This window comes from Puntigrus tetrazona, chromosome 2, assembly GCF_018831695.1.
Source record: "Puntigrus tetrazona isolate hp1 chromosome 2, ASM1883169v1, whole genome shotgun sequence".
In the NCBI taxonomy this organism is placed as follows: Eukaryota; Metazoa; Chordata; class Actinopteri; order Cypriniformes; family Cyprinidae; genus Puntigrus; species Puntigrus tetrazona.
This window is the reverse complement of record NC_056700.1, coordinates 8,960,453-8,974,471: the sequence shown is the minus strand read 5'-3', so window position 1 is coordinate 8,974,471 and position 14,019 is coordinate 8,960,453. Positions and strand designations below refer to the sequence as shown.

The window sequence follows — 14,019 nt, the reverse complement described above, 5'->3', positions numbered from 1 at the left end:
AATTTGATGAGAGGAAGCATCACAATCTGTCAGTTCTTCCACTGACAGCAGCGATGGGGATAAAATTATTCCGCAAACAAAGCTGAATATTTTGTCCCAAGAGCCTTTAGATGTTATGCATCTTTTGTAATTGCATTCCGCCGCTGTTTGTGCCTGAAACAAAACAAGATTTATGACAATTGCAGCCGATCAAACATGTATACAAGACGGAAATTAATGGCCGTCTCCTCAAAGTTCATGGCTGATTGTCATTTGCGCTGTGGCTCGGAGGTGTGCAGAATGTTAATGAAAAAGTTGATCTGAAACACAGTGGCTCAGCGGTGCAGGGCAGACACAGACGCATGAAAAATGCATGGAGCTCCGTGTGTACCTCCAACTTCACTCATCGGAATTCCACTCCCATTCCGACTGGCCAACAAGCAAGAATATCAATTATATTAGCAATTTGGGTGGTAGCGAGTGTGCGGGTAACCGTTGAGCAGCTCTCATGAGGCGCACCGGAAAGCAGGCGATGGCCGTTCAGAGCGGCTTGTTCTGCAGTCAGCTCAGGAAAACGTCCAGCTTACTGCGTTAATGGAGGCTGAAGTGTTTTCACCATAGAATATGTTCATTAACATTGTGATTCATCTCAGTGTGGGTTCACCTCAAACGAGTTCCACTGTCTAACGGGAGACGCGTTACTATTAGAGCGCTGCATAATTAACACATCCGGTTTCTGTGTGTGTGCGTTTCAGGAAAACCCATATATGTGTAATAACGAATGCGACGCTGATACCGAAGAGCTGGCCCACCCGCCCGAACTCATGTTTGACTCCGAAGGACGAAACCCAACCACGTTCTGGCAGTCGACCTCCTGGAAGAAATACCCCAAGCCCCTTCAGGTCAACATCACGCTGTCCTGGAACAAAACAATAGAACTCACAGATGACATTGTCCTCACCTTCGAGTCCGGTCGACCCGAGCAGTTGGTCTTGGAGAAGTCGCTGGATTACGGCCGTACGTGGCAGCCGTATCAGTTTTACGCATCTGACTGTTTGGATGCCTTTACCATGGAGCCAAAAGCGGTACATCAGCTGACCCCAAGCACGATGCTAGAAATCATCTGCACTGAGGCCTATTCGACGGGCTACGTGTGGAAGTACGATAAGACTGTGCGTTTCGAGATTAAAGACCGCTTCGCCCTTCTCGCCGGCCCCAGACTGCACAACATGGCTTCTCTGTATGGGCAGCTGGACACCACCAAGAACCTAAGGGATTTCTTCACCCTCACTGACCTTCGCATTAGACTTCTACGGCCCGCCACCGGAGCCACAATGGTGGATGAAAACAACCTTTCAAGATACTTCTATGCTATCTCGGACATCAAAGTGCAGGGCAGGTAAGTTCATTCTTCCTATTTTCTTCTTAATCAATTGTAAAAAGGAAAAAATGCTAGTTAAAAAAGTCAATATATAAATAAATGCGAATTAAATTTAAAAGGTAGAATAATTATTCATATAGGCTCATTAGAAGAGTGTGCCCCTAAGTAAATATTTGCACAACTTACACATACGATTCACTCCAATGCAATTATAATTGTGGAGCAATAATAACAAACCATTAACTATGACTTATAAACTCTGACGATAAACTCTTAATTTGCTGTTTACTAATAGTTAAGGTATTAGGGATGTAGAATGAGGTTATGCGGAAAATGTGCTTTATATATTAATAAACAGCCACTATGTTATTAATATGCATGCTAACATATGAAATATGAGAATTGCAAATTGTATTTTAAATTGCATTGTCCACATGTGGATGCATAAATTGGGACATAATCTAAATGCAATTGCAAATATTGCATTATCGATTGCATTTTTTATTTCACGAAAGCACAGTGATTGGCACATTACAAATGAAAAAGCCAAGTCCATTTGCAACTGTATTTCTCATGTCTTATGAGCGTGTCGTGTTTAAATAGAAGGTTTAATTACATTGGCTTTTTCCCTTTCTCTGTATCGTGCATTATGGGGCATGTTTTGGGAAGAGACGTCACTCATTTTACACAATTACACACATATGCAATACAATATATTACAATATAATATATTATATTTATTTCAACAAAAATTCAAATAAGAAATGGACAGTTTATTGAAATGCATTGTAAATGAGTCGTGCAGCAGTAATAACGTAACAATGACATACAATTTCAAGCTAAATTATACATATATCATATTTACATTATATTTGATTCTGTTTAACATCTATACATTTAATCAAATGTCAATAGTGACCTGGTCCTCTGTTCCAAATACGCAAAGTTGGCTATAGTTCATACAGTGTACAGCCCCCGACGAGAAAAAAATAAGTTGTGATAACAAGAAAACTGCATTTGTTATGTCGAGGTCAGATCATGACAAAAATAAAGTTGTGATCACGAGAGAAACGAGAAGGGAAAAAAAGCATGGTCGTTTCGAACCTCTGTAGTAACAGAGAGCACATCACATGCCTCAAGTTTGCACTCCGACTGAGACACATAAGCAAACAATCCTGCATGCATTTACCCATTTGCCACCTATACCTTATTCCTGTCTCATTATAGAGCGCCTGCCTCATGATTTCTGTTTACACTCCAATTGATGCACATGACAAAATAGAAAATGCTGCTACTCCTATTCTGCTTGCCCTAGATGAGAATTCACTTGACAGCAAAGATCTAGGTACAACTGTCACAGAACATGCCACTGCAAAAAAGCATTTGGTTAATAGTGTATGCTGATCTATCGTGTTTTCTCAAGAGTGAAAATGCAAACGGTAATGATTTACAATCGCATTTGTATTATGTCACAGTTTATGCACCCACATGTGGAAAATGCAATTGAAAATACAATTTACAATTCCTTTTAAAAATAGTCCTGGATATTCTTCTATACTAATAAGCAACTTTTTAATAGTGGGAATAATCAAAAGTACTTTTTTCCCAACGTTTTTCCAAATTATTTTCATGCAGTTTTTTGCAAAATGCTATATTATGATTTTTCATTAGTTAAATCATGCATTTTGATGTTCGCATAACATAACTAGTTTCATATGTGTGGCTTTTCTGACATAAACTTGCTCTGTAGCTCATCATGTGAAACCAGTCACAATGAAAGAGCTCAAAAACTTAAAGTAGCAAGCTAAAATGGCAAGGCCGCTTCGGCAGAACTGTTTTGTATCTCTTGCCTGTGTTTTATTAACACTGCTTTCATTAACACGTCGGTTTTGGGTTTTAGGTAGGGTTTAGTGTATGTGCTAAGTAAATTTTAAACTCCATAGAGCATTAAAAACAATCAACGCAATATCATGTTTTGACATGAAAGTGTTGGATGCTACATAATATCATTTGCCGGAAATATTTAAAAACTGTGAAACTACTTAAGGGTTTACATTTACTTCAAGGGCAAAAATTATAAAATGACCCCAGCACAGCAAAAATTATAATAATAATATTAACAATAATAATATTAACAATCACAGAATCTGTAAAATAAATTATTATATATATAATATTTATTTGGTTAGAAGCACATTACAGAACTAACACATGATGAACCTCCAAAAAGAATCAACCTGCATAACGATAAAAACTTTTTTTATTTTAATTATTTTAATTTTTTTTAAATGAAAGCTCTGCAATGTGTACTCCACCTTTCAGGGCGAAAGTTCTATGCGCATAGCCTCAGCCCAGCTTTTGCAGGGCAGGGTGTCAAATGACAGAACATGCATAATGAGTGACCACTCGTATTCTTCTCTAAAATTAGAAGTCAAGGCGGATAGAGGGACATCGCGATGGGCAATAATGAACAAAATGGACCTCAAAGGTCTCGTTTAGCCGACATAAAAAGCAAAAAGTGCAGCACGACTTCACAATGTCTTCACAAGTCAAATGATGGCACAATAGAAACAAAAACACAGCAGCTGCTCTCCAAATTGGGCCGGAATGGCTCATAAGCAGTTGGTTTATGTGAGAATAACTTGGTTCATAATGACGCATTTGATAGGTCCCCTGTGAATCTAAATGCACAGCTCTAAATTAGGATTCAAAGGGCTGCAGTGGTAGATTAGGGCAATTACAGAGTTCGCTAATTGGAAAGAGACTAATCTACTAATTAAGACCATTTACTGCTGATTAAATAATAACCACTGGGGACACATCACCATGCAAGTGTGCCTGTTGGGCGACATTAATATGACTTTGCATCTGTAATGATTACTGAGGGGTTTTTTTGTAGATGGTGGTGCATGGTTTCTGATCCTTCATATTGTACCCCTTTGGACTTTAGAGCACACGTTTTCATTTGAAGACCCATTGCACAATATTTCAAACTGATTTTATAGTTCAAAGGAAGTTGTACACATACGCGCCCCAGTAGACAGTACTCCTCTTGTGTCAGGAATTGTTTGCTTATTGAGTTGAATGAGCCGACAAATCTTAAGTTAGGCATGGTCCATCACTGAGGCATAAACAAACAAAATAAGGGAGAAAAAAAAATGTTTGACATTTATAGCAAATTGTTTAACCTGATGCAAACACCGTTAAAAAGGACACCATTTAATCATCTTCTAACTTATTCATTACAAAACAATAACAGTTTAGAATAGAGAGCACTTAATTCACTATTATCTATGATTTTTCCCTGAATAAATTGCTTATAATTAATAATTAGTAAGTTAGTTTTTAGGCTTAGGTATTAGGAATATAGAATATTTTCATGAAGAATGTTATACTAATATATGGCTAATATTCTAGAAATGTGCATGTTAATAAGCAGCTAGCTAAGAGACCCTAAAACAAACTCTTACCAATTTTGCTATTTAATTTTGCAATTAATTCTAAATATGTTTGCTTAGAAAGACACCGAACATGCAGACCTACAATGAGTTTGTTCACTCTTGGAATAAAGTGACTGCTGTATGTCTTAATGAAGGCACAAATGAGCTGCCGTTGTTTGGCTTTGATGTGTTGAGAGTATGTAGAGAAGGAGGGTGGTACTTTATGTTGGGAAGAACCTACTGCTAAACTACTTTCACACAATCTAGACCAAATTATCCTTGCAGGTTTATTAAAAGCTACAATTGAGTTATCGTAATAAAAAAAAAAACACCTCTTTCTGTTTTCAAAAAATAAGGCTATAATTGTGATGCATCAATTAAAAATTACTGGCAACCTTTTTCTTTGATCTTCTCTTTTAACAATGTAAGGAGGAAGTGTTTATATTGTTTATAATGGACAACTGTTTCTTTTCAAATGAAGAAAAACTACTTTAGGTACTGGAAAGGAATGAAAAGTGGTGTATGTTTCAGGAAACAACTTTTTGTTAAATCTGAGCTTTCTGCTTCTTCGCAGTCACCATATTTTGCCATTTATTAGTTCCCAAGGCAAATCAGAGGTGAATACAGGTACATCCAATAACGTCTCCTGCCTGTGGGTTTTCAATTCAATTTAATCCCAAAAATCTCTGAAACAGAGAAGAATATTACAGTGGAGGTCTTTTGACCGGGGTTGTGTAGTTATTCACTTGGTTGGGGATAGTAGGATGTTGAAGGAAGCAATGCCTCGGAAGTACCCAGCATTCTGAGGTACGATTCCGAAAGAGATCTGCATCTTCATAATAATGTTAGGCTGTAAATTAATAAGTTGTTTTTCATTTACATCATAATGGTAGATTGATGAAACTCCAGTCATGTCCTTCAAACATTTTAAAACTAAGACGGATTGTGTTTACAACACTGAGAATGAAAAATAAGGCTCATTAAAAAACCCTGATAACAAGAAATCATCAGGTTGTTCTGCAGTTTCTCTATCAAAACGCAAATGGACATTCTAATTAACATGCAAAACTAAACTGTGAAAATTAACAAAAATGTGCATTTGCTAAAGGTCACATTCTGTTGACCTTTACTTGCATTTAGCATTTATATAACTCCACTACTTGACTAGGAAATCTCCACTACTCGATTTTTGAAGTTATTTACAAATATAAGGAATATTATAACCCAAATAACTAAAAAGTTAATATATATGTATACTAATGTAGGACAATATATATTGTGTGGCAAATGCTTGATTGCTTATACAGTTGGAAAATATAAATACAGTTGCCCAAAGAAAGTCATACAGGTATGGGCGTTAATATAAATGTCAGAACTTTGATCTGTCGCTGAATTATTGCTAGTTTATTTGCCGTTGAGCAGATCTTTACCAGTTAAATGAAAACAGGCCATGCAAGGACTCGCGATCTAAAAACTGCCTTCAAGATCCCTTTCCATAGCACTCCACTTTTAGGATTATCTCATATTCAATAAAATATATTTTTAGGCCATTGCAATTTTTTTTATCCCAATTTAAATATGCATGATCTGAGGAGAGATTATTCAAATGAAACGGTCCAAAGAAAAAATTCCTAAAAAAAAAAAAAAAAAAAAAAAAGCTGCATCACTTCGGCTGTTTCAGTCCCAGCAGACTCTCACGTTGTAATACTAAAATAAATGCTTCGCACGTCAAAGAGTGCCAACTTAACAGCATCTCGCGGAGATCTACCTAGTCGTTCAACCCTTCTGTTATCTTCGTTTTTCACTCATGTGATTTATGTTCCTTGAGCTCACACAGTCGCAAACCCGCAGTGGATATGAAAACATTTTTGTTTCGGAAACTATCAACAATCACAGAGTTTAATTCATAAACACTGAATTAGTTTTATATTGGATGTAATATTTCATTCAGAAGGTGTCAGTCGATGATAACATGCCCTCGTGAACTCTTCGGAGCGCAATTCAGAATGGCAATTCAGATTGTTAAACGGCAAATTGCTCTATCCGCGCATGAGGCCTTATTTGAAAGTCATAGACTGAGCTTTTGAGTACAGATGTTTGTCACAACTGACCATGTTCCCTGCCAATCATTTCTGATTCACATCTGAGATGTTTAATTATGCCTAATGAGAAGCTTTGCTGCAGTCATCAATAATAAACGAGCAACTGAAAAAAAATTAAAAATAACATCAACATAAACTCTCCCTTGAGGCACTGCAGTAAACCTGAATATCAACACATTTTGCACTCTCAAAAATAACACTACATTATTCATTTATCCCAGCTGCTTTGGAGCCAACATTATGCACGTTTTCTTTTATAACAGAACTTATTGCGAATATAAACACAGACGCTTACGCTGATCGAATTAGACTGAAAAGCACTGTAATGTCAATCATTTCTATTATATTTACGCACAATTTAATTCCCCATTTTCCAGAAACCGTCCCGTCTCTATACTTATCAATAGCACTTTATCGCATATTCCACATATGCTGTGTCCCCACTTCACTGTTTATCCAGGCAGCTTTGAAGATGAGGGAGAGGTTGTGTTTGATCAAAGCAGGGATGGGACAGAGTCCCTTATTAGCATAATATTCATGCAGATCAGAGTAAATGCTCCATAATAGAGCCTGTCGTTGAAACAAATTGCAGGCGTAGCTCTCAGCAATGCCAACCAGAGTGCCACAAATTCAAATCGGATTTGGCCGCGGTGGAATAATCGGAGTAGGCGAATTACGCTGTGATGAATTCCTAATATTTCCCCAGAAATCCGGAGAGCCCCTCCAGGGTCGACTGCATTTTGAGGTGAGACACAAACAATTTGCCTGAGATGTATTACACTCCACCCAGACGAGTGTGGAAATTGGCCACCGCGCAGAGTCAGTCAGTCCTAATAGGAATCCTCATTTCAACAGCATCACAATGGCAGATTATGTGGCTATGACTTTTAGCGTCATTATGGAAGTTTCAACGCACCCCGAGGCACAGGGCATGTCAAAATACAATTGTGAGACTTGCACGTTGCTGCTTATAGTTTTGTGTAAAACTAAATAAAGGAAAAACATAGGCTAGGCTTAAAGTGTTTTACTGGGGCTCCTGTAATATTGTGGGAGACACCTAGACATAGTACAGTAGCTGACCTCAGAATTGCCTTCATGATGATATGCGGTATTAAGTGTTTTTTTTTAATAAAACCCTGTAAATTTAATTGAAATTTCTAGGGCTGCCCACTAGCAGTCAACTAATCATTATTGAATTAAAAAAGGCTTGGTCAACCAAAAATTAAATAGTCACCTAAAAAAAAGAAAAAAAAAGAAAGAAATTGCAGTTTTGATGCAACTTCAAAGAGCTGTGCATTACAGTGGTCCAGTAGCGCACAACAAGCAAAATTTAAAAAAGCAAAGACAAGACTCAAAACGTACCAAACGTAAGCTCACAACACAACGAAATATAAAAACGTAAACGTGCTTATTGAGAACTCCCACAGAAATATAACATGGACATATACAAAGAAAGCAAGCACAGCTTCCAACACAGCATTACATTAAGACAGGACAAAATACTCACAAAACAAGGTACTATAAGTACTAAACTAAATGATTAATCAGAAACCATGGCAACAAATGAGGAATTGAGACAGAAGGTTGGAACACGGGAAAAACAAAACCAAAATGGGCCTTAAACGGAACAACAGCACTTTTTTTCCTAGTGGAAAAACATCTTTTAGGTTTCAAAAGATTTAAACACCCAGGCTTATCACAAATGTATCACAAAATTTTAATTCAGCAGTGAACTAATGCTTAAATCAGTTTTTTTCTGAGTAAAATGACATGATGCATGTTTATACATTTGCTAATTTAGTTGCTGTAGCAACTAAGAGATCATTTGGAATTCAAAATTCCTATGATTTTTTATCAAATTTTTCTCATTTCAAATTGATAGTATAAATGACTATATACACACTATGTAGTGTTGTTAATGTAAAATACTTTTTTAAAATATAAAAAGCAAAATAAATATATGCATATTTAACAGCCCATATTTTTATTTACTATGTCATTGAAACAACACTATAAAGCAACCCAGGCTTATTGGAAATGTGTCCTTCTACATACATTCCTGCAACCCCGGAGTTATGTACCTGACTGCAAGTTTCAAAGTGGAATGTCCAGAGAGAGGCGCTAAAACACACGTTTAATATCTAACCGTGGCACATTTTTATTAGGTTGGTACAGGTAGGTATTGCGGTGTTTTTATAATACTGCTCAATAAGAATTCAAATATCCAGTGAGTGTCGCTAAAGATTAATGCTCTATTGTATTGGAAATATTTCCTACACCAAACCCAAACCCACCCAATAGTGTTAAGAAATGCAAATGTAAAAATCGCTGATTCAACCATGCCATTTGAACTTCCTTACGCTGATTTGAGCAGTTTTTGTTGAACCGTTTCACACAGGTGCAACGCCGTGACACGTGAGCAACCGAGCAAACCTACTGAACTAGAAACCTCACACATGCGAAGCTCTACATGTGACGGCGAAGCTCAAAAGTATAGCATATAAGTAAAGTAAAGCATATATTTCCGATGAGCCTACGTTGATGATACTCAGTTTCACTCAATATAATACAGTTTTAATAAAACTCTAACATGACACTCTAAAAAAAATGACCCTCTAACATTAGTATTCCCGAATCCTTTTCTATTCTGCCTTCTTGTTTTCTTTTTATTCATTATTAAAAAAGAAAAGAAACTTGAAAAGCCATCTTGCACCAAGGCTTTCTTTCTTTTTTTTTTCTTTTTTTTTACATACTAACTACTAGCAAATAGTTAAAATTTTGATGCATGTGTGTTATTTTGCACAGAAGCAAAAAATAAAAATGTTGACCAGCTTCAGGTCAACATTATTAACTCTAATTGGATTTCTCCATACTACATTACCATTGATAGTGGGGGTGACATTTTTGTTATCGAGACTCCCAACTTTTAAAACTGTTCCCTTTACCTTCCTCACATTTACATTTCCTCTTCTCCCGTCTTCACTTGTGTTGTGTTTACTTCCCCTCTTGATACGGGTCACATCACAGTTGTCGCTCAACAAAAGTTGTTAGGGCAGATGTCGAGAGCCAGGCAGGTTCTCCAGTAACTAAAGTTGGTTGACATACAAAAGCGAGCGAACCTTCAGCTACATCTGTGAAGTTCAGGAAGACGGACAGCTACGGCGTTCTCTCGCCTTCCTTTTTGATGAGATGGCTGTCAGATGTCTCTGTGCCTCCACTAGAGTTTACATTTGGAGTCCAAGTCTGCTTCGCACTACAAAGACATCTAAGACTCTCTAATCCTCAAGGCCAGAAGGTGAAGAAAGTTTCCAGGGGTCAAACAGCATGAGTAAAACTAGGACTTTCACAGATACCAGTAAAGTTTACTTACTGGACATGTTCAAAATTCTTCTAAGATCTCTTATACATACTGTATTTAAGTTTTACTTGCAGCAGGTATTCAATGCAAATATATGCGGTGATGACATATACTGTAAAAAAATGTAAATAAAAAAAATAATAAATAAAAAAATAAAAAAAATAAAATAAATATATATATATATATATATATATATATATATATATATATATATATATATATATATATATATATATATATATATATATATATATATCAGCCACACTTTAAGGTTCATTATCACCAACAATAAGGTTCAGCTAGTATCGGTTAACAACATTAGTAAACATGAATTAAAATTGAATAATACTTCTAAAGCATTTATTAATCTCAGTTGATGTTAGTTTCAACATTTACTAATGCATTGTTAAATCGCAAGTTGTGTTTGTTAACGTTAATTAATGCACTGTGAGCTAGCATGAATAAACAATGAACAAGTGTATTTTCAGTAACTAACATTAACAAACATTAATAAATAGTGTAATAAATGCATTGTTCATTGTTTGTTTACGTTAGTTAATACTGAATTCAGAATATTTAATATAATTAATTTTTGAAAAATATATATAGGAATAACTAAGTGCAAAACGCAATACAGTTTCACGAATTGGTGAAGAAGTACCATTTCCTTGGCATCAATGAACAAATTTAATTAAGAAAATAATTAATAAACAAATACTTTTGCCAGAAGGTGAATTGATTAAATTGTTAAATTGCAAACGTCTGCAGGTAAAAAGCAACTTTGAGCACTGGCTGCAATTTAAAGCCATCTATGCATTTTGACAAAGTCTTTTTTTTAGGAATGGGTCATGTGATCTTCCAATGACTTCATGTAAAGCAAAACACCTTTCATTACTATATTTAGTCTTTAAAAATAGACTTTGGGCCAAACTTTTTAACGAGGTAGAAAACATTCCACCTTAATGGTATCTCATCTTTGAACAATTAGCTTTGCCTGATAAAACTTCACATTACAGCCCTCAAAGCCTTGGGCATTTGCAAACAATATAAAATAAGGTTGACAACTGATAGCAAACAGCAGGAATGTGATGAGCCTGTGATGCACATCAGCTTGAAAATAATTATTTCATTTAGTCTCGTATGCAGAAGCCGCTGAGTAATACAACTACAAGATAACGTGCATCCTTTTCAGAAATAAACTTATGGTATTCAAGCACAATAACAATAATGGAGTAATTGCCACACAATAGTTTTTGTTATTTGTTTTCCAACGCTGGAATCATTTGCTATGAGACATAGAAAAGCAAAAAGCAAAGCGCAAACATTAAACATTAAACTATTCGATCAAGCCGAGCTTATATCTTGATTGGGACTATGATAGAGTTTTACAATAATTTAAATATGTAATTTTAATATAGCATGTATTTTTATGTTGGCATGTAATTTACCATAGAGAAAATGGAAAATGGGAGAGGCTGTGTTTTCTGAAGGAAAACACATTCCAGGAAAAACCAAGGTCAGGATGAAACGCAGCAAGAGGAACTGACATGAAAGTCTGCTTTCTACTTCCTCTGAAGACAGACAATATATTTCAGATGTTGCTATCTTTCGTAGTAATGGGGAATGGGAGCATAGACGCTTCTGTGTGAGGGCTAACGTTTAGTCTGCGTTGCATCATAAGATTTCATAACGTAATTCATACACGTCTTCTGTTAAAACGTTAAAAAGCAGGGTATATTATTCTTATTCAAAACCATTTCTCAGACTCATTCGAATACTGAAAAGAAGCCCCTTTGTGGCCAAAATTCATGAATATGTGTTATGAACTACACCTCTCAGACAATGGGGCTCAGTATAACGCCCTGAGCCATATCTTTGGAGAGCGAGCGCGCAAAGCAAAACACTTACGTCCTCGATTCATAACAGGAGGGAGGAGAGTGGAGTTAAATGAGTCACTGAGTGGTGCCACTCTTAGATAATGGCCAAAGCCCACTGTGGGAGAGCGAGGAGAAAAAAGGCCAATAAAGAATTATTAAATGGATTTTCATCTTTCTGCCAGCACAAACGCTTGCCGTGCCAGGCGTTCTCCCAGCGGCACCCACCGAATGATATTCAACGGTCCCTCCAATTTCAATATGACAATGCCAACGGCAAAAGCATCACGTCCCTCGCCGCTGCGCCGCGGATACACTGAACTTCGTGACATCGGCTTGATGATCCAGTTTCGGCTGGTTTTTAATTAACCCGAGGGTCAGATCTCAAAGCACACCACTTTAGGGAATTTTACTATCTGGATGAAGGACGGTTAGATACATCCACAGATTAGAGATATGGAGGAGATTTAATTGACTAGCCTCTATGATACTCCAGAGAGGCGACGGATACGTGCACCTCCGTAATGCTTAAATTGGAAAGTAGCCTATTCGTACTAATGCCAAACCATACACTGCATAATAATACAGAATAACTAAACGACAATATTGAATGGGTCCATCAAAGTCAAAGCACTTACTGTAGCTCCATTTGATGTTAAATAGACCATCATGAAAGCTGAAATTAGAGGTTTTGTTCCACTGTTTTCCCGCAGTTATTAATCATTTATGCGCAATGTCACGAAAAGTAGAAAGTCAATTGGAATGGATGTATTTCTGTAACACGTCTGTCTCGGGTTCACAGCGGGAGGCGGCTGCGTATCCTCACCGCCGTGGTTCTCCAAAGAGCAAAAGTCCTCACTCGAACGCATTGCAGAAAAACAAATACTGCCTTGATATCATACCGAACACAAACCCTCCAGAGAGGTGTAGCATATCCTGAATGCTCAATGATCTCATTAACCGCTGCCCATCTCACAGGGAGGCGGAGGTCAGAAGTACACAACACGGTTGTAACCTTTTGTCTCCTGGCAAAATCAATGACTGCAAATTATATTTAGAGTAGATATGGAAAGTGAGACCACTCATCTCGAGTGGCAGCTAAGATAATCATCCGCAATCGCCCGAGTGTCTCTGAAGCTCGCGCCGCTTTAACTAGGAAATTAGGATGAATAACTACACATGCATTAAAAAAAGAAACAAATTTCCGAGATTGCTAGTGAATTTCCCAAACAAGGAATTAAACGTGAAATGCAAAAAAGCTGGAACAGTATTTTCGTGCAAAATGTATTACAGTAGTCTTTGTTTTGCTTTAGTTACAGCTTTGAAAAGTCGCTGCATGCGTCTTCCTTTAAAGTAAAATTCATGGAAAGCATCCTTGTTTTGACATAGGCTTCACGAATCGTGATTTCCTCTTACGTTTAATGCTCTCTAAACACTCTGAAACAACAGTGACTCTGTCAAAATCTCTTTCCCAGCAGACATCAGAGGAACTTTGAAGAGGTGCTGTTAGTGTCGATCGACTTTCCACTTCTTTTATTCTTTCCCTTTTTTCAATGTTAAAGCCCAACCACTGAGAGGCTTTCATTCTGCTTTTGTGTCACAGATGTGACCCACGCTTCTATTCAGTATCTCCGCAGGGGCACACTCAAATGAGCTCTGTTTTTAATGGCATAATGAAGCTCTCTTCCGCAGCATCATGGGAAGCCAACGTTAAAGGTTGGAGTATGTAATGGATATGCCACAAAGAACGCATCGCAAAAGAAATTAATATTACGTTTTGGATAAGACGTCAAACATTGCGGCTGGTCCTTTGTTCGTGCCACCAACATAGCAACGGTAGCCTGGGCTGACATTTCCCGTTTGTTATGATGTTTTGTTCTTCGTC

General features: G+C 37.0%; 1 protein-coding gene across 2 annotated transcripts in view; it reads left to right on the top strand.

The window, feature by feature from the left end:
• LOC122356610 (netrin-G1) overlaps window positions 1–14,019 on the top strand; it is a 56,854-nt gene that overhangs the window by 26,790 nt on the left and 16,045 nt on the right. For both annotated transcript variants that reach the window (XM_043255533.1, XM_043255523.1), the window contains exon 3: window positions 735–1,378. In XM_043255533.1, the coding sequence (XP_043111468.1) occupies window positions 735–1,378 (644 nt within the window). The remainder of the gene's footprint in view (window positions 1–734; window positions 1,379–14,019) is intronic.